Below are 20,940 nucleotides of genomic sequence, written 5' to 3'. Positions count from 1 at the left end.
AAGTCAGAAGTCGTAAATAATCCTTGAATAACTTCAGTCTTGCGATGAAACGATTACTTGACCAATGGTGGTGTTTTCTTTTTATACTTGGGGCAAGCCCAAGGCTATGGTAATGTGATGGTATGGTCACTTAACATGGTATGGTCAGTTCACATGGTTCATGCTTTCTGTTCAACTTGTAATGTGCAATGATAAATAATTTTGAACGGTTTTATCAAGAAATGGAAAGACAATCACTTCGTAGGTACATTAAAATTGGTAAATTCAACATACTCGCCCTAGTCTTCATTGGAGGTGACTCGGAAAAGGACGCGCTAAGCTCGAATCGAAACTCGGAAGTCAAGTATAGTCTGAAATAATTGTCTGAAAAAGGAGAGTCCAAAACCTTTTACTAGAAAGAATATGTGTTTTCTGCGATGTATTTCATGTAGTTTTGCTGTTAGAATACACGTCTAAAGAAGCAAACAATGACTTCGTTGGTTATACTAGAGTCGGTAAGCGTTTATTTATAGTGTCTTTACGATAATTTATTCAAGGCAGCGCTCAATTTTGAGTTTACCGCTTATCGCCTTGTTTATAAACTGACAACCACAAAACATGAATTATTTTTATAAACATAGCCCAGGTTTGTGTAGCATGTGCAATTGTACTATGTTTTTATGAAATCAAAGAGAAAGTAGCTTTATGTTTCCTGAACGAGTGAACTTGTAAATGATGCACATTAATTGTCTGTGTTACTATGGAAAACGAGTCCCTGCTGCGAGTCTGCGACATATACATAAATAGTTAAATACATGTCTTTTAGCAGCCAACAACATTGATGTGTGTTTGTGTATGAACTTTTACCACTTTAATGCACCCTTAGTGAGTTAGTAAACCCATTGATTGGAAATATAACCAATGCCCTTTATAGTATTTTAATTTGCCCTGTCCCAACAATAGACGAATTTACTTATTGATTAATAAAGACAGGAAACTTATTATATATAAATAACCCAATGAAGGGACCTTGAAAGCCAAATCTTCAACTGAATGACTCTCATTTAGCAATAACCCATCATCCTTCTTGTGCTCAGAACTTAAGGAATATTTAAGATGATACTAGAGAAATTGCAAAGCCACCAAGTGTTAGATATATATAAAGCCACAATGTACATCTATAGCTAACCGGTCTAATATTACCATTACCTTACTTAATTTATCTCTAGGATGCAGATGAGTTGTATGAAATTGACAAACGTCTTCGTAAAGATGGTTTCAAGACTGAGATCTCTGTTGAACACAAACTTAGATATCTTTGGCGACAGCTGTTACGTTCAGAAACAAGCTTGTCCTCATCACTAGAAAGTGTTGAAGAACTACGTAAACAGCATGCACAGGAAATGGTTGAAGTTGAGACTTATGTTGATCACATTAGACAATTATCAAGTGAAAGAGAAGCTCTAACATTAGAGCTTGAAGTTGAAAATGAAAAATTGAAGTCTGATTTGGAAGATTTAAAACAAGATCAAGAGTCGCAAATGATAGGTCTGCCAGAGATTGCTGCACTTCTGAAAGATTCTGGTTTGAAATTAGAAAATGTCAGAAATAAACTAGACATGAAGAATTATTTAGGAAATTTAGCAAAGGAAAGTAACCAAGTTTCAGAAAGAATCAAGCATCTTGAGTTAGAAAATGGACGACTGAAAAGTTCAGGTATATTAGTATAAAATATGAATGCTTTATTATGATACATTTAGCTAAATTTTTTAGCCCACTAGCAGTCTGGATAAAAATGCAGTAAGTTTTAGGACACTGCAGGCTAATCAGTAAATAAAAAATAGGTATTGATTGTGGTAAAATACTGCAAAAGTTTCAGGCTACAGTTACAACACTCGATCATGGCCATTCGCATGCAAGTGCATTTAATGGCAAGATCAGCATTGCACCGCCGTTGCAAAAGCATAGGTTAGATTCCTGCCGGAGAACCTATAATTTAATCATTTTTCTGTCAACTGTTCCTGGCTTGAATTTGAAGTGTGTATAATTCCACTTGAAATTAAGACCCTTTGAACCTCTAGAATTGACATGCATTCATATTCATTTTCACAGGTGTCCCGTCAGACTCAAAGAGAGTAGAGCTTCTTGAACAGGAACGAAATGAGATGGAAAATGAAATAAAAAGAATGCAAGACAACATGAGAGTTGTAAAACAGGAAGAACGTAGGCTGCATGAAGAGGAAGTGAATGGGATAAAAATGGAGAAACAAGAAATGCAGAAGAAATTAAACACAAGTGAAAAGAAATGTAAAGATTTACAGATAGAGGTTTTAAACCTGAAAAGGAAAATAGAAGATGAACAACGAGCACATAATAAAGATATGACTGAGTTGATTCGCAAGCAACATGGTAAGTACTTGTGAAGTTCTCTGGTTTCTTCTTTTCATTATCATGTGAAGTAATGGTATTTTTATAGCAACAGATAACCAGGAGAATGGATTGAACACAGAACTAAATAACAGGTTGATCAAAGTCATGGAAGAAATGGATCAAGTTAAAAATAAACAGAATGAAGTTGAGAAAGAAAAAAGTGATTTGCAAGAAACTGTAAGTAATTAACTTTCCTCAAAGACCAGACAACCCACAAAGCTCAGTAACCCTCTACAGGTTACCTATTTACATGCATGATAAACACAAATTTATATTAGGTTTATAAACAGGGATATTAATGTCACTTTGCTAATTTATTGTTTTATTTCAAAGGTTGATGAGTTGGAGAGGGATTTGAAAACGGAAAAAGATTCATTGCGTGTTTCTAGAATAAAAGATGAAGCCATTTTAAAAGATTTAAAAAAGGAATTAGAAACCAGTAAACAGCAATGTATGGAACTACAGGTAATTCTAGTTTTCATAAGATACATATTACTATATAGGAATAGTCTAATTGTTATGATTGTAGTTGTGATGGTTTAGCTTTGATTGTCATAATTATGGTGGTGTGTTGGAGAAATAGTGTGTTAGAGGGGTAAAACTAGAATAGTTCAGAGAAAACAGACTTGTACTTGCTGGAAGACAAATTTCCATGCCAGCTGCATCACCAGCATGCTCAAATTCATGTGTAAATTATTGTGTATTTTAAATACAATTAGCCGTGTGTGTATATACGGTGTTGAAGGACTTGGTTCTAACTTAAAATATTAAGCTTCAAATAGTTTGTGGGCAGATAGCAATTTCTATCTATTACAGTTCAATCACTTCAATGTTTGAAGGTAGATATAATAGTTTACAGATGATGGTGTGTTCACTGTGTTGATGGTTATGCTTAGTTAGATGTCATCATACATATGTTGGGTGGTATTGAGTGCAATGTCTGCATAGTGTTGACACTATATTGGTGTATAGTTGGTGTCAGTTGGGCAATAATGATCATGTTTTTTTTCAAAATCTATAACAGATTAAATTGAACAAAATGGAGACAGAAAAGAAACATACAGACAACAGATTACAGCAAGTGCAGCATGACCTCACAAACTTACAACAAATTAACAGTGAAAAGGTATTTAGAATTGATACCATGTCTTCCCCAAAACCTATTACTTTCTGTTTTACATGTAATAATGACGATATTTTTGTATCTAGGACAAGGATCTTTCATCTTCAATGAGGTACAGTAAATCTACGTTAATTTTCCTGCATATGAATTAGAGATGCAGAAATGGATGAAAGAATGAGTGCAGAAGCTACACTGTAAACATTCATGTTTATTATATTTTTGTTAGCCTTTCAAAATCACGAGAATGTCAAATCTTTTGACAGTTAGTCTTTTCATATCAGTGATCAACTCATGTCTGTAGCATCGAATTTAATCGCAAATTTCCCGTATTTCATAAAGTTGTCATATTTATTAGGTTCCAGGCTCATATTCGTGAATTATCAGAGGCTAAGGAAAAGCTTGCATTAGAACTTGAAACCGCGAACGAAATGATCAGCGAACAACGAAATATCGTTGATCAACTTACACTGCAGTTGGCTGAACGAGAGAAAACCATCAGTGACAAAGAACAACAAATAGAAAAGACTGAGAAAGATTTAAAAAATGAGGTTGGTTTAAATCCGAAGTTTGTCGCACCCGCGGGCTGTTGTACGGTATTATTAGCGAATTTTTGAAGAATGTCTGTCTTGTGAGTTTCCATCGTGAGTGAGCTAGGTTTCTAGTTTGTATGAAACAGTTGAATCACAACCACTGAGTATGAATTAAGTCGTATACACTTGAATAAACTCAATGATAACCCGTAAATTGTTTCAAGTTATTAGCTCTCATCCTACTAAGGTTAAGAAAAGTTCTTTTCCACTCAATGGAGTAAGTATACCTCATGAAAGAACTCAATAACTGTTCCTGGAATCGACTCAGTTGTACCACTCAGTTATTTCTACATTTTCATTTTGTCCTGGTTAAATAACGCAAGACAACCCTCAAATTTTATATAATTTTGACCTTGAAAATAACAGATCACTTAAATAATTGATTGACCACTTACTGTGTATAGATGATTGAGAAGAGGTTTTCAATCAATATAGATCTTATACTCTGCCATTTTCATAACGCTTTTTGTTGTTCATTTTAGATGAACAGGTTGCAACAGCAACTTTCTCTGACTACCTCAGAAGCGATCGATCTTCGAAATGAACTAACAAGAACTAAAGATGAATATGACGAGGTGAAGTACTTGGGTTTTTTACGTCTTGTCTTTATTTCGTAGGTGGAGAGACTCGTTTTATAAAAATGTCCCCGAAACCGATTCTCAAAACGTTAACACAGTAGCAACATCTCCCTAAGCCGATCCCTTCTGGCAGTTTATTTATCATTCTCTCTTTATAAAAGCATTTTTTATAATATTTTATGCTCTCTTTATAAAAACATTTTTTATAATATTTCATGCTCTCTTTATAAAAGCATTTTTTATAATATTTTATGCTCTCTTTATACAAGCATTTTTTATAATATTTTAGGTAATCATTAGAGTGAAGCAAGAAGCTGAACAGTTGAATGAAAAATACAATGAAAACGTTGGCAAACACGAGTCAACATCACAAGAAGTAACTTCGCTCCGGGCTCAAATCTCTGAACTAAAACAGGTCTAAAAAACTCACCATTTCACTTAGTCTGTCCATTTGATTCCCGTCTATATTTCCACATTGTGGACCGCGTCTGTTTTGAAATTCCTCGTTTTTGTTTGTTTCAAATAAGGACCTAAATGCTTCGTTATCAGCGAGTGTTGCCAGGGAACAGGAGACAAGCGGGCAGGTGGAAAGCTTGGAAAAAACCCGCAATGAATTGGTGTCTGAGCTGAATAGATGTATTGAACAAGGAAAGAAGCAGGTATGACTTGATATTTCCACAGTTATTTCAAGAAATCGATAGGGTTATGATCGGAATAGTGACACCATAGTTGCGCTCCAGGCTTTCATCTGCTCGAGATCAAAATAGATATTTCCACTTCTATGCAATTTTCGTCTTATTTTAATTTTGTTCTCACTGTGCACGTGATAAAATTCCTACTCAATCAAGTTTACCAAACATCGCTGAAAGATATCTCGTTTACTCCAGCTCGTTTCTAAAGTCAGAGGTGACATCAGGCGATTGTACCACCGACAGTCAGGGCATAAGATTGTTATTAGGGTTAAGGTTAATTGTACAATACATACTGTATAGTATTTATATAATCTGTATTTAAGTATTAATTATTATTATTTGTGTTTTTTAGAAAGAGGAATTGGGAAATCAAAACATTCGAATCAGTCAACTGGAACAAGAGAAATCTTCCCTGCAATCCATAGTCTTGTCTCAAGAGCGTAAAGTCTCTGAAACACATGAAAAAGTACGTTAATCTTAACCTCGTACCCAGGGTCTTTTCTCTGTCCCCCCGCACAGAGTGAGCGCAGAGAAAAGACCCTGGGTACGAGGTTGCGTTTATCTCTGCGCTGTGCCCTGGTCGCTTTAGTCAGGTTTACGATCAATTATGTTATTACTTCGTTTGTAAACACTCTTTGTTTAAGAACAATTTATTTTTCTGCATGGTAAACACAGCTTCAACAAACAGAACGCAAACTGGCTGAACAAGAAGGAGTAGTCTCGTACGAGAGACATCGAAACACTGGTGAGATCCGTCGTTTCTCTAAACCTCAAAAATTGTAGTGTAAGAGAGATTATGCGAAGAAAGTGGTGAAGGGGGGGGGGCAGCGAAACAACTGTAATAAAGGCCTTAATCGGCTGTAAAAATCAGGATAATCTGGAGAAGGATTTGAATATGCATAGTTGATGATTGTAATGAGTATATTCCTCTCCTGCAGACACCAACCAGAAGCTTGACATGAGTGTGGAATCATTGGGAAATATGAGACAGGAATGTGAGTCTTTGCGCGAAGAACTTCGAGTTCTATCTGAGAAATTATTAAAACAACACGATGCTGCTTTGGAAAGTCAGGTATTGAAAGTCTTGAGAGAATATGTAGTTCTTTTCTTTTCATTCTAATACTAAACAATAAATGAATGCACGGTCCAACCTCGTACCCAGGGTCTCTTGCCTCCCCCCCCCCCTCAGAGTCTGAGCACGGAGAAAAGACCCTGGATACGAGGTTGTGCACGGTTGTCTCTGGCGACTCTTACTGGAGGGCGGAACTCTTCATCGTAAAGTGAGAAACAATAGTCCGCATTATTAAATTGTGCTCAGTTGAATTTCTATCTTGAAATTTCTTCCATTCTAGTCAAAATATGATTTACTTGTCACACAACTTCGCAACGAAATGCAACATGAGCGTGAAACATACGCTGTGGAAAGACACAAGTTAGCGAGTCATCTTGAACAAGCTGTGAAAGAAAGCAAAGATTTTAGTTCTTTATTAAGACAAAGAGAAGAGGTAAAATATCACTCTCACTTCTATTAATGGTCCGATGATGACTAGTTTTATCCGTAGCAATAGCTTCTGTAAATATTAACGTAGAAGTCAGGCATTATTTCTGGACAAACGTAGGTAATCATTTTACTTTTACAGTGGCCTGTTCATTTCATTGTGACAACCATAATATACTTCATTCTATCTTGTAGGAGCTCAGCCATTTAAGAAGTGAGTTTAACGTGACGAGTAGGACTGGGGCCAAGGCCAGTACAGCACTTGAGTTTGAAAGTCGACTTCGTGAGACGTTAGAAAATAAAAACAGCACTTTAGAAAGCGAGCTGGCAAAAGCCTGGGGGCAAACCAAATCACTGATGGAGCGATTGGCCACGCTGGAATCTGATAAAGGACAGCTGGAGAGAGAACTGGAAAGAGTAAGTTCTATAAAGAGTAAATAAAATTTGTCCTGCATGTAGTTAAAGACATCTTTTTTGTACAGTGGTTTATTGATGTTCATTGTTAAAGTATTTGAAATGTCCCTCTGCTACTATCAAAAACACCTTAAAAACTACGAAAACGAATTGGTTGCTGTCCTATTTACACCTGTGCTAATGATAAAATCAATCGTGGTTTAAAATTACAATTTTTAGAAGTCACAAATGTGTCAGTTGACTGAGGATAGTTTACAGAAGAAAGATGGTGATGTCGTAGGTTTAATGGTTGCCAGAGATACCGCTGAACAAAGAGCTGAAGCAGCTGAGATGAAGGTATCTGAGACATGTGACTCCGGCGGAGTGATTATAATATAATATAGTATAATATATTCGTCATTCTAAGACGTGTTTTTTGTGCAATATTCTGCAGCTGATGTCAATGCAACGAGAAAAGGAGAACATTCACCATGAATTGGAACGAACCCAAAAAGATCTTGGCGAAGCATATCAAGTGAAAGCTGAACTGGAAATGAAAAGAGAGGAAAGTTTTACATTAAAAAATCAACTTGATGATGAAGAACAGAACAGGTAAGAGTTGAGAAATCACGGCAAGATGACAATTTAAAGAAAAACGAAGTCATGTCAATAGTTAGGATATGGATTATAAACTAGACGAATGTGAAAACTGTATTGACAACAGGGGCGTAAATGGAACAATAATTGGGAGGGGGGAGGCAATAGTTGCAATAGAAATCCGTCGGGCAGAACTGAATATATGAATACTACCTCCCCCCCCCCAATTACCGTTCTAGTTACCCCCCTGATTGACAACTTTGTAATAAAGTCTCATTCACTCGTCTCAATTTCAAATCTAGAATTTCAAGAAGACCATATTTTTTGGAATCTGCTTCAATACCAAATTTGCTACAATATTTTGTTTCTTCTCAGATCTCTTCATCGTCTTACCATCGACGAGCTCAAACGACAAGTCGACATGCTTCACGGGAGAGAGCGTCAAGCGTATGACAAGATTAATGAACTTCAGAAAATTCTAAATGATTATGAGCGTACCGTGGATATGCTGCAAAATAAACTACGGAAAATCTCAGATGATGTAAGAAATTTATTTATTATAAGTAGAGCCAGGCTTTACCATTCAGTGAGCATGTCTACCTAACCAGGTTCTGCCATGCAGTGAGCATGTCTACCTAACCAGGTTTTACCATGCAGTGAGCATGTCTACCTAACCAGGTTCTACCATGCAGTGAGCATGTCTACCTAACCAGGTTCTACCAGTGAGCATGTCTACCTAACCAGGTTTTACCATGCAGTGAGCATGTCTACTTAACCAGGTTTTACCATGCAGTGAGCATATCTACCTAACCAGGTTCTACCATGCAGTGAGCATGTCTACCTAACCAGGTTCTACCAGTGAGCATGTCTACCTAGGTTTTACCATGTAGTGAGCATGTCTACCTAACCAGGTTTTACCATGCAGTGAGCATGTCCACCTAACCAGGTTTTACCATGCAGTGAGCATGTCCACCTAACCAGGTTTTACCATGAAGTGAGCATGTCTACCTAACCAGGTTTTACCATGCAGTGAGCATGTCTACCTAACCAGGTTTTACCATGCAGTGAGCATGTCTACCTAACCAGGTTTTACCATGCAGTGAGCATGTCTACTTAACCAGGTTTTACCATGCAGTGAGCATGTCTACCTAACCAGGTTTTACCATGAAGTGAGCATGTCTACCTAACCAGGTTCTACCAGTGAGCATGTCTACCTAACCAGGTTTTACCATGCAGTGAGCATGTCTACCTAACCAGGTTTTACCATGAAGTGAGCATGTCTACCTAACCAGGTTTTACCATGTAGTGAGCATGTCCACCTAACCAGGTTTTACCATGTAGTGAGCATGTCCACCTAACCAGGTTTTACCATGAAGTGAGCATGTCCACCTAACCAGGTTTTACCATGTAGTGAGCATGTCTACCTAACCAGGTTTTACCATGAAGTGAGCATGTCTACCTAACCAGGTTTTACCATGAAGTGAGCATGTCTACCTAACCAGGTTTTACCATGTAGTGAGCATGTCTACCTAACCAGGTTTTACCATGCAGTGAACATGTCTACCTAACCAGGTTTTACCATGTAGTGAGCATGTCTACCTAACCAGGTTTTACCATGTAGTGAGCATGTCCACCTAACCAGGTTTTACCATGTAGTGAGCATGTCCACCTAACCAGGTTTTACCATGAAGTGAGCATGTCCACCTAACCAGGTTTTACCATGTAGTGAGCATGTCTACCTAACCAGGTTTTACCATGAAGTGAGCATGTCTACCTAACCAGGTTTTACCATGAAGTGAGCATGTCTACCTAACCAGGTTTTACCATGAAGTGAGCATGTCCACCTAACCAGGTTTTACCATGCAGTGAACATGTCTACCTAACCAGGTTTTACCATGTAGTGAGCATGTCTACCTAACCAGGTTTTACCATGTAGTGAGCATGTCCACCTAACCAGGTTTTACCATGTAGTGAGCATGTCCACCTAACCAGGTTTTACCATGAAGTGAGCATGTCCACCTAACCAGGTTTTACCATGTAGTGAGCATGTCTACCTAACCAGGTTTTACCATGAAGTGAGCATGTCTACCTAACCAGGTTTTACCATGAAGTGAGCATGTCTACCTAACCAGGTTTTACCATGAAGTGAGCATGTCCACCTAACCAGGTTTTACCATGTAGTGAGCATGTCTACCTAACAAGGTTCTACCAGTGAGCAGGTTTTATCGTCTTGTTTTAGAACAAAATGGCAGAAGACGAAGGAAAAACTTTGGTGGACAAACTGAACGAAATCCGTCATACGAATGAACAGCTTCAGGTTGATCTTGTTGTCGCTGCGGAGAGAATTGAGTATCTTGAGGGGAAATGTGAGAGAAGGAAAATGAAAGCAATACATAAAATACAATCATTGAAGTATGTTTTAGTCATCTTTCATTCACATTAAAATTAACTTTTGACATGCATTTGCAATGTGTTAGTCTTTCATGTTGTTATTCAAGGTACCTGTACGGTAATCAGCTTTTTAAAAGCTAATATCGCTGCTCCGATGTTATGTAAAGACTAGAAAGGTTTTTTTAATTCAGAGATAAATTTGAACGAGAAAAAAGAACAACAAACGCGGCCATGTTGTCTCTTCAAAACTCCATTGAGTTGTCTCGTAAGAAGATACAGAAAGAGGAGGAATGGAAACAAACGACTGATGGCGTCAGAAAACAACTGGTCGAGGAGAAACAAGATCTTTTAACAAGGTAAAGAAATTCAATTTACTGTGTTACTATTGGCTGGGGGGAAGAATTGTGTAGGGTTTGTATATGAGCACTTGGACGCATCTGAGTGAAGTTAACAAACGAGATCAAACACGGAACACAATTCGTAATAGCAACCTTTACCAAACGTCTCTGCCACCCGTCTTGCTGGATATCATTTTCAGAGCGCATTGTTTATGTTTTCATAAGCGATTTCTCCCGAAGGTTGACAGAAAGCGAAGAAATTATCCGAGAACATTTAAGAAATCTTCGTGAGGCTGAGACAAGATTGTCCGTAATGGAGAAAGAAAATTTGGAGTTAAGAGATAAAGTGAACATTGTCATGAGACAAAATGAACATCTGGAAAGACTCAATCGAATTCTTGAGAAACCTGAGGCAAGTTGACTGCACTGTTTTTTTGAACTGATTATTATTTCACGTACACAGCAGGGCGAACATATGCCAGGTCGTTTACTTGTAGTTGAAGCACGAAATCATATCGAGATTAAATAAAATTCCTGTATTTTTTACCATGATACGGTGTTGACTATCTTCCCAGCCTTAATATTTCTTCTTTATTAGCAGAACCAATCACGAAGTCCAATGAACAGCGGTGTGAACAATCAATCATTATATGACGCTCTCAATAGAATCCGGTTACATGAATCGCTCAACAGTACAGACTATTCACCGCAGACCTCAATGAATGCGGCATATAGAACGCCGGATAAATCTGTCAACTCTCTGGATGGGTCATTTATTGTATCACCTCCATTGGTGGCAACGTAGCACGTGATAAAGTGTGGTTCTATGGTACTCGTGTGGATATTTTATTGCTCCTTTAGTAACCCTGAAATGAGGTGAGGTGTAAGATGGAGTATGTGTGGATCACATAAGATGTACTAGAGTGGATAATTCCATATTGGGCTTTCATGAGGAAGACATTGATATGGTCCAGCAACCTCAAGCAAGTAGAACCAGCTATCATTAGTCGTCTTGGGCAATGAATTATTAAACGGTAAGATTCGCTGAAAAGGGTGTGAAAATCATAAAATATTAAGCTTGGTAGCGAGAGTGTATCTGGGTTTGAACAGTTCTAAATTAGATTAATGTTCATGCAAGACTGGCACCAGTCGACGAAAGTTGGAGGATCAATTGAAATTTTATTGTCCTCCTGCTAGTCCGAAGACGGAAGTGACCAGAATTTCCCAGTAAGTAAATAATTTTCCAGTAAGTAAATAATTTTCCAGTAAGTAAATAATATTCCAGTGTATATACAATACAGTGTAACCAGACGACATTTACTAAAGAATTCTTGACAATGGGAGGGTGATAACTTAAGCCAGGTACAAGACGTTTGAAATACGTTTTCTAACCTATATGTAACAATAATTTATTTTTTATTTGAAAATTTTGTTTTATTTATTGAAATAAATGTCAAAAAACGGTGGACGTCCAAAAATTTTTGAAAGAAATTATATTTCTAATTCAAGAGAACAAACGATACAAAATAGCTACATTTCCATGCGTGAAGTGTTTCAACGCTAATATGAATACTTCATGTAAAGATTTTACAAATCACATCAGGTGATTCTTTCCGGAATGTAATCACTATGAGGCTTTATCCACAGTTCATCATCAGAGGCGAAGATCAAGCCATGGAGTAGTGTTGCAAGTATTCCTCCAAATCCAGTGCCAATCCAATACACATAGTGCTTCGTCCATGACCCAGAGGCAACGGCGATACCAAAGTTGAGGACTGGGTTGAGATATCCACCCGATACGCTATTTCTGTTAAAGTAACACAATGAATTTATCATGCTGACATTCTGACAAGCATTATTGTTAATTGTTTTTATTACCAGTGTCAAAAGTTTAGGTTCTGTATCGTATCTGTTCTGTATCTTCGTCTATGGTATTTCCCTAAACTGTCAACATGCGACTTTCGAGGACCAGTTTGAGAATTATGGACTGTGAAGTTGGATGAAGTTGTGCTAGTGTTTAAGTAAATCTCAAACAACATCACGACATACAAACGTCATAAAATTCGGTGGTTAACTTACATGGCGATCAGAGCACCAGCATAAGCAAACCCAATTCCCAAAACAGCTGTATTTCCTTTTCTCTTTGTAGCTAAGGTTAAATATGCCGCGATTACGATAGTTGTGCCAATCATCTCGGCAAATATTGCATGCCATGTTCCAAATGATGGTTTTAGACTTGGTTTTGTAGTAGTAATCGCCTAAAAATGATTGGGAAAGATTTTTACAAATTAAAATCAGTAGAAAGATTCATCACATCTCACATCACATGACTCCTTGCCGGGTCCCTAGTAACAACCACTGATATGAATAAATCTGGATTGACAATCCTAGTCAATCAGGGGGAAGGTTGTATCAAAATTTAGTCTTTTAACGTGTTTGGAGTTAACTACGTTTTAACTACACAAAATGCATTTTTTACAACTGTTCAAAGAAGGCCGTATCTAGAGAACTAACATGGCAGTCAAATGAAACTTTAACAGCATTAATAGCAACTCTCGTCTGGTAAAAAGGTTACCTCTACACTCAATGCGCCCAACACGGCTCCTAAAAAATGAGAACCAAGATAACACAGCCCAAGTAATGGAAGAATCGCTTTTCTTATCACTTGAATAATTGTTATGACTGGATTGAGATGACCACCGCTTAAAATAATAAAATATAAAGAATTCCAAGTTAGGCAACTTCATCATTGTGAACTTAACTAGACTATAAAACTAGTGCAGTTAAACAAATGAAAGTCAAAAACACACACAGCTACAGGTAATAATTTCATGTCCAGAATCCACGAATATAATCCTTGATTCTAATCCTTTAGTCAAAAGTAGTTGGGTAAGGTTTAGGGTCAGGTTTAGGATTAAAAGTTAGGATTATTATCGTGGATTCTGGACATGAAATTATTACCCACACGCACACACACACTGAGCCTGGTGCTCGTTTGGCAACGCATTGTTGGCGGCCGATTACCGTCGGTGACGTATGAGATTACGTCAGGCTCACGCGCAAATCGCGGCAAAAAGCCATCCCGTGTCGAAGATCATTGCAGTGGTATTTGAATCTTAACAATAAATTACACGGCCTAATTTCAAAGATAAATATTTTAACAACAACGCTGTTGAATATTGATTTCTAAAAATCTATCAATGTGATTGCAAGTTAGAGCCATAGAGAAGTGATTATTCTTATGCTATGATCCACGACTGAAACTCGCATTACTTTTGCACTGACCAACGTCTTAACTCCTAACACTAACAAAAATAGTCTTTTTTGAAAATACTTGTCTGAGATTATATTCAAAAAATGTTGTGATAAAATGGTATAATCATAATAATATAATCACATAAATTATAATATCGATGAGTAAGTGATGTAATAAGATATTGGCTTTTCTGCCATAATAGTGTTTGTTAACTTTGATATTTTGTAGTAATATGCATTCACTCTATACCATCCCACTCTTAACATTTGATCTATCGACAAGCGCTTATTCAAACATGCTTATACTATAGTATTCCTACCTTATAGATTGTGTGATAGAGTAAATATACCAATATACAAAAATACAAGTCGGCAACAAGCGCAACCATAGCCTCTAGGCTCTAGTTAATGTTAAAGGTGAAGAAGACTCAAAGAACTTTGAAAAACTCGGTCGAATTAAAGTAAATAATATGTATAGTCGTGTCTGTTTGATATTTTGCAGTAATAATCTATCGCCTCATCCTCACCTAAGATTTGATTTACAAAAAGTGCTTTATACTCGATCATGCTTATACTCTTAGACCAGCATTCTTACCTTATCAATCGTGTGATAGAGTAAATGCCGATGTACAAAAATACAACGACAACTGTAATGTATGTCGATATTAGTTTTTAGCGCCCTAGTTAATCAATGATTTCACGCGCGTGACCCGCGGTACTCTAGCGTGAAAAAGGAGGGACGCGATATACTTTTTTTGGGGGAATTTGTTGTTTGCGATACGTTCGTTTGTTGTTGTTTTATATCAGTATTCTTCTATATTGATTGGACCATTTAGCCTTGGAGAGGAATAGAACGTTAGTAAAAATTATGTAGTTTCCTCAGTATTTATGTATGTATAGTCAATCAGTTGTAATATGTTTATGTGTTGTTATCATAGTTTCACCGCTTCGAGTTTATAAATATTATCGGGTTTATTGCTCAGTGGTTGACACTTCTCGATCTCCGGCGAGAAGCCTTACGGGTTACCTCGTCGGGAACGCGACAACAACAGATGCCAAAGAAGAGCCACGAGGATCAGGTGATGTTGTAGGCAAATACAGACCGAAGGTCAAGAAGAATACCCCAAAGAACTCTGTGAAACACGGCCGAATAAAAGTAAAAAAGATTCCTCGCAATGTTGGCCGTGCAAAGTTGAACTGGGTGAAGCGTTCGTCGCTCCCCTCCATTATTCGAATCGTGGAATGTAACAAAAAACACGGCTCAAATTTCCCTTTTATAGTCTCGTATTTCACGAGTCATGCGACTTGGGAGCTTAAGACTAAACAATGAACATGTAAATTAGCCAGATTCATATTCGGAAACGAGTAAGAGCGGGAACCGGACGTTTGCCAGTATGGGACGATGCTCGGGATGCTGAGAGCAACTTCACCCGTAAAAAAAAGGAAATATGCACTGGTGCGCCAAATTATTCAACATGTTGAGTTTTCGGTGTAAATGGAACGCGTGAACAAAAGCTCGCAAAACGTCGCCGCACACTGCGGGGATTTGCTTACCCGCTAAGTTAACGGTACAAGAAGCCCACTATCATCGTTGTCCAGTGAAGCGTGTGTTTTATATAGTTCAGTGGTCTGCACGATGAGAAATCCAATATGGTTGGTAATGTGGAAATTACGTGGTGCCAGTGGTGGTATATATTCACGCTAGGAAATCCAAATCGTAGCTGATATTGTAACTTACAAGTAGTGTTAAGGTAGAATGGGGAAAAAAGGTAAAGTTGGTGTTGGTAGAGCAGTATTAAAAGACAAGAGCAAAGGAGGACGTCTGGGTAAAAACAAGGAAAGTTGGGTAAGTTTAAAGCACTGTAGATCCGTAAGTTAGTGTTTTGAAGTATACACTGTTAAATCTTACTTGTCATATCATTTGTAGCTAGATTATACAGTTAATGCCAGTTATGATGCTCATTAACACACAACACTGTAATCTGTATTGAACAATTTTTCTTCCTAGTTACATACAAGTGAACTGAATGATAGTGAAGACTGGAATAGAATATGTACAAAGTCAGTGACGGAGCAAAGTGCTTTAGATGAGTTTCTTACAACAGCTGAACTTGCTGGTACTGAGTTTGTCGCAGGTATAAAAATCCTAATTTACAGTTAGATTATTATTATACACACTTTAATTCAAGCCAGGAATAGTTGATAAAAAATGAGTCAACTATCGCTCCTCCAGCAGGAATCGAACCTACACTTTTGCGATGCCAGTGCAAGTGTCAGTGGTAAGAGCATTGCGCTAGCATCTCAAAAGCATAGGTTCGATTCCTGCCGGAGGACCGATAGTTGACTCATTTTTCCATCAACTGTTTGTGGCTTGAATTTGAAGTGTGTATAATTCTACTCGAAATTAGGACCCTTTGAACCTCTAAAATCTTTTGCATAACCATTTGATATACATACCATGTCAGCAGACCTATAACGACATTGTTAGTTGATCTCAGTGATATATAAACATTTGGTCTTTCAGAAAAACTGAACATCACCATATATAATGCTGACAACAGTGGTGGTTTGCCATCAAAGCAAGAACAACAACGTATACAAGAAATACAAGACCAACACAAACAGTTCTTGCAAATTCCAAGAAGGTTAGCAAAACTAGAACTTTATGAATGTAATTTTATTATAAACTAGTTAAATAGATACAGGCATAGAAGACACTTTTTAGAGAAAATGGAACATGTATCTACTTTGATTCCTCACCCAAACTATAACCTTTCTCTAAAAAAAAAGTTGTATAACTCAAACAGTATATGTCTCAGTCTCTCTCATGCAGTATGATCAAATTGAGTTTATCTTTAGACCAAAGTGGGATGAAAGTACAACACCTGAACAACTGGATCAACTAGAGAAAGATAACTTCCTGGCATGGAGAAGAGGATTGGCAGAGTATGTTTGCTTTTTATAGATACTTTGAATACACTATTCATTTGTAAGATGATAACTAATTATACCAAATTGTAAAATGATCACTAATTAACTCTAGAATCCAGTCTTTTGTTTTTGCATTTTGATTTGCTGTATTCAAAGAAATGCCATGCATTGCAGAATAATTAACACCTCTTTTGTACTTACATAAATGACTATGAGCTAGGCTTTGAAAACCTGTGAAATTTGAGCAAAATTTGTGTCAGCCATCTTTTAGAAATGCAATGTGTGGTTGCCATTATCTGGTACATTATTGTGATATTTGTAGATTACAAGCTAAAGATGATTTAATTCTCACACCTTTCGAAAGAAATCTTGAATTTTGGAGACAATTGTGGAGGGTTATAGAGAGAAGGTAATGTTCTTTTATCGAGAAGAAACAAAAGTAGAAACAAAGTGTATTTGAATCATTGAATGTCCAGCAAAAGAAATCCTCCAGTGTTCAATCAAGTTGCATGTACTCCTAACTCCTTGCATGCAACTGAGGGAAACCCAAGTCTCAACATGCACATGCATAATGTTCCAACACCATGATGTTTCTTATTTTATTTTATTTCACCCTTCTTCATTATATAGTGATGTTGTAGTCCAGATAGTTGATGCAAGGAATCCATTACTCTTTCACTGTGAAGATTTGGAAAGCTATGTGAAAGAAATTGACCATTCCAAAGTTAATGTTTTGCTGATAAATAAAGCGGATTTTCTTACACAGAAACAAAGGTATTGAGACTTGTACAACATGTAAAATATGTACAGCAACAACCTTGTCCACACTTTTTTATTTGAACATATTTTTTTTCCAGGGAGACTTGGGCTACCTATTTTAAGAGTGTTGATGTAAAGGCTATATTTTGGTCAGCAGTTTATGAGACAGAAAGACTAAAGCAAATGGTATTGTTTGGAGTTTATCTTCAGGATTTTGCACTTAATTCAGTGTGTTACATAAATCATGTTTGCCATTGTAGAATGACCTTAAAGAAACTGAAAATCCACCATCACAGTCTGAAGCAGAAGAACCTGAAGCAATTTTAACTGACAGTCATGTTACTGAATTTCTAAATTTAAAAATAGAGTCAGAAGGTGAGGTAACAAACAATCATCCCTCACTGTTTAACAGTGAAGAATCAAAGAGTGATGTTGTGCTGTCAAATTCTGACCTCAAAGAACCCTCAAGTGTTGCAACTATGGACTATCTCTCATCTAAAAGTGATGTTGGGACAAATGCGCTTTGTGATGAGAGTGGTATTATGGAACATTCTGATGCAAGAACTGACTATGATCCTAGTGATTGTGAAACTTCCCAAATATCTCAAAATAGCTCAACAAAAAAAGACACTATGTCAATGGATGGTACAAATTGTAACCCAAGTAAATTCATGGATAGCAATTCTGAAGAGGTTAACCAAATCATAACAAGTGACAAGGAAAAAGAATCATTAAATATAGGTTCAGATACAGAATCATCTGTTGAACAAGGTGATTGTGTGACTGGTGAAAAATCCTTTCAAATGAGCAATGACAGTATTATTAGTGACAAACCTCTGGACTATGATCGAGGTGCAGTTGATGAGCGTATAGCTGTAAAGAATGTTGAGTTTTATACAAGTGGTCATTTGTTGACGGGTGAAGAGCTGTTGGTATATTGTCAATGGTTACATCACCAGGCTATTGGCCATATTGAGGATGGTAAGGATGAGAAAGAAAGGAAAACTGTAATTGGCTTGGTAGGTTTAAGTATTACAATATATGTGTAAATTTCAATGACCTTTTGTCCATGCACCATTTAAAGGAAACTTAATTTCCAGCGCTTGTAATTTGAAGGTTGGATACCCCAATGTTGGCAAGAGCTCAACAATCAATGCAATCTTACAAGCAAAGAAAGTTCCTGTGTCTTCAACACCTGGAAGAACAAAACATTTTCAGGTACTGCACTATTTTCTTGTTTCTACCTGTTTTGTAATCCTGTTTGTCTACTTTATAAACTGTGTATTATGATAAGGTTCATATCTCTTTGCTATAGACTCTGTTGGTGGACAAAACAATCTGTTTGTGTGACTGCCCTGGACTGGTATTTCCATCATTTGTTTCAACAAAAGCTGAAATGGTAGTCAGTGGTATTCTCCCAATTGATCAACTTAGAGATCATGTTCCTCCCGTGGCACTCATATCCTTTTAAATCAAATGTCAACTTTCCTTGATCAGAATCAGTTAAATGTAATTATTTGCATCTGGTTGACCTACATACAAAGTAATTCAACAACTTTTGTGACTAAAACTCTGGTGACTTCTTCATCTTAAAATATATCAATTTTTAGCTAAGGTTTCGTACTTGCCAAAATAATAGAAATGAAAAATAGAGACATCTATTTTTATGAGATATATTTCTTAACACAGTCTTATGTATGTCAGCGCATACCACGAGATGTATTAGAAACACTTTATGGTATTAACCTTCCTAAACCAGAGGAATATGAGGATCCAGACCGCCCACCATTCACTGAGGAATTTCTGGACGCATACAGCTGTAAGTTGAGAAAATAACACGTCCCATAATACAGAACAATGTATTATTCGTTCGTTGTTGCTAAAGAGCATGTTATTCTAAATATCCCTGATTTCGGGTATGTAATAGTAGTCTTTTTACACATACTCTGTCCTTCCAGACAGCAGAGGTTTTATAACAAGTCAAGCAAGATCAGATTCGCCACGCTCCGCGAGATACATCCTTAAAGATTACGTCAATGTAAGCTTTAAAATCTTTCTCTTGTTTCATGAAACATTTTTTCTCAGACTGCAATATCGTGTGTCAGATACAGTGAACCATATTGATATCCTTACATACTATAATTATCATTACATTTTTATCTTCAACATTTTTTAGGGAAAGTTATTGTACTGTCATCCACCTCCAACACATGATCCTAAAGATTTTCAAATGTCGTTTACTAATGATGTAAAGACAATCAAGCGACGTCCACCAACAAATTCCAAACATGAAAATGTAAGCGAATATTGGGACCAAATACTGGTTCGTCTCTTAAACAAACTCTGAAACTTCAATGGTCTTTTATTAGTTTGTCTGACTTACGTAATTGTCCTGTCTGTTTTAGAAAACAACCGTTAGTAAAATGGATAGTGATTTTTTCAAACAGGTTTGTTCAATATTCAAGGTTTGTTTAAGATCCTAGATGGCTTCAATGGGTTCTTGGTCAATTTAATGAAAAATGAGAACGAATTAGCATGCTAAAAGGTTACTTACTCATCTTTGAACTTGATTAAACTTGGTATTTGTCAAACGTCTTTACTGTCGTCCTTCTGCCTCACATTAAAAAACTTTGAACATGTCCGGTGTCCACTATGAGTATTCGCAAAGTTACTTTGAGTGAATTTAATTTCAGGAAGATGTCAAGTCCCATACCTCAGCGACAACAGGGACAGAACAATACCAGAGACTGATGACATCACAAGTTGGACCAAATATGGTAATTGTGGGTAAGCCATGGAAAAAACATGGTAATAGAAATAAGAAAGAAAAATTAAGGCGATTAAAACCAAATAACTACTGAGTACAAAAGTTAAATATTTTTAATAAATACTGTTCCAGTTATTAACATGACGTTATTAAAATAACTCAACTAAAGTCAATATATCTCACAGAAATTCAAATATTATGCATAATTACACAAAACGGTTTTCCCTTGAACAAATAAACTCTTAAAACTGCATAAATGTAGGGTAGTTTCTTTTATAATTTTTTTCTTAATTGTGTCTCATTCTTGAAATGTGTTTTCTTCAGGAGAATATTATTCAATGCAAGTAATTCGATGTCATAATTAGTCATGCTGTTTTTGTTTTTATCAAAGATACATCACGTCTTATGACATCAGGTTGATTGCATTGTCCTTTTAGAGAAAATAAATTATTTCAAGAATAAAACATTGACGTAAAAGGGAAGTTATTGTACATTTTCAGAGTTCTTTTGGTTGAAAATATAAAGGTGTCATATATACCTTAATAAAAATAAATAACTGCAAGAAATCGATAATTACTGTATGATTATAAGAGTATCACAATTTTCTCAACAAGTTCGT

The 20,940-nt window shown here is 36.7% G+C and overlaps 3 protein-coding genes across 5 annotated transcripts; 2 read left to right on the top strand and 1 right to left on the bottom strand.

The window, feature by feature from the left end:
• The first annotated feature begins 314 nt into the window (after positions 1-314).
• LOC114521687 (cytadherence high molecular weight protein 2-like) lies at positions 315-12,072 on the top strand. Of its 3 annotated transcripts, none has more exons than XM_028542191.1 (23): positions 315-494; positions 1,209-1,695; positions 2,092-2,388; positions 2,456-2,586; positions 2,743-2,874; positions 3,434-3,535; positions 3,619-3,644; positions 3,888-4,080; positions 4,605-4,697; positions 4,990-5,115; positions 5,228-5,359; positions 5,745-5,858; positions 6,068-6,137; positions 6,331-6,464; positions 6,745-6,897; positions 7,086-7,307; positions 7,524-7,640; positions 7,738-7,895; positions 8,256-8,421; positions 10,120-10,292; positions 10,463-10,627; positions 10,850-11,021; positions 11,211-12,072. In XM_028542191.1, exons 1-23 carry the CDS (start codon positions 468-470, stop codon positions 11,412-11,414), a joined length of 3,594 nt encoding a protein of 1,197 aa, XP_028397992.1. In that variant the 5' UTR covers positions 315-467; the 3' UTR covers positions 11,415-12,072. The 3 variants fall into 3 exon arrangements, with proteins under 3 accessions (XP_028397992.1, XP_028397991.1, XP_028397993.1); XM_028542190.1 differs by having other exon boundaries at positions 11,208-12,072; XM_028542192.1 differs by lacking the exons at positions 10,463-10,627; positions 10,850-11,021; positions 11,211-12,072 and having other exon boundaries at positions 10,100-10,251.
• Positions 12,073-12,134: 62 nt separating this feature from the next.
• LOC114521891 (aquaporin TIP2-1-like) lies at positions 12,135-14,506 on the bottom strand. The gene is made up of 4 exons (XM_028542466.1): positions 14,460-14,506; positions 13,185-13,311; positions 12,689-12,867; positions 12,135-12,416 (listed from the first exon to the last, which is right to left on the bottom strand). The coding sequence occupies exons 3-4, from the start codon at positions 12,799-12,801 to the stop codon at positions 12,209-12,211; spliced, it is 321 nt and encodes a 106-aa protein (XP_028398267.1). The 5' UTR covers positions 12,802-12,867; positions 13,185-13,311; positions 14,460-14,506; the 3' UTR covers positions 12,135-12,208.
• Positions 14,507-15,182: 676 nt separating this feature from the next.
• Positions 15,183-20,827, top strand: LOC114521890 (large subunit GTPase 1 homolog). Its single transcript, XM_028542465.1, has 15 exons — positions 15,183-15,710; positions 15,873-15,999; positions 16,389-16,509; positions 16,724-16,810; positions 17,118-17,204; positions 17,426-17,569; positions 17,653-17,740; positions 17,815-18,573; positions 18,671-18,772; positions 18,870-19,013; positions 19,250-19,373; positions 19,513-19,592; positions 19,731-19,850; positions 19,960-20,001; positions 20,248-20,827. Exons 1-15 carry the CDS (start codon positions 15,621-15,623, stop codon positions 20,413-20,415), a joined length of 2,283 nt encoding a protein of 760 aa, XP_028398266.1. The 5' UTR covers positions 15,183-15,620; the 3' UTR covers positions 20,416-20,827.
• Positions 20,828-20,940: the final 113 nt, after the last annotated feature.

Source organism: Dendronephthya gigantea, unplaced genomic scaffold, assembly GCF_004324835.1.
Source record: "Dendronephthya gigantea isolate DGI-Jeju-01 unplaced genomic scaffold, DenGig_1.0 000021F, whole genome shotgun sequence".
Lineage (NCBI taxonomy): Eukaryota > Metazoa > Cnidaria > Anthozoa > Malacalcyonacea > Nephtheidae > Dendronephthya > Dendronephthya gigantea.
This window is presented reverse-complemented; position numbering and strand designations above follow the sequence as displayed.

Coding starts and splice junctions, on each gene's coding strand:
- LOC114521687 (XM_028542190.1), top strand. CDS start 468: ATGACTTCGTTGGTTATACTAGAGTCG. Junction 495..1,208: donor CGTTGGTTATACTAGAGTCG/GTAAGCGTTTAT, acceptor ATTTATCTCTAG/GATGCAGATGAGTTGTATGA. Junction 5,360..5,744: donor TTGAACAAGGAAAGAAGCAG/GTATGACTTGAT, acceptor TGTGTTTTTTAG/AAAGAGGAATTGGGAAATCA.
- LOC114521891 (XM_028542466.1), bottom strand. CDS start 12,801: ATGATTGGCACAACTATCGTAATCGCGGCATATTTAACCTTAGCTACA. Junction 12,417..12,688: donor GCTGGTGCTCTGATCGCCAT/GTAAGTTAACCA, acceptor TTACTTTAACAG/AAATAGCGTATCGGGTGGAT.
- LOC114521890 (XM_028542465.1), top strand. CDS start 15,621: ATGGGGAAAAAAGGTAAAGTTGGTGTTGGTAGAGCAGTATTAAAAGAC. Junction 19,014..19,249: donor ATGTTCCTCCCGTGGCACTC/ATATCCTTTTAA, acceptor ACACAGTCTTAT/GTATGTCAGCGCATACCACG. Junction 19,851..19,959: donor CAAATTCCAAACATGAAAAT/GTAAGCGAATAT, acceptor TGTCTGTTTTAG/AAAACAACCGTTAGTAAAAT.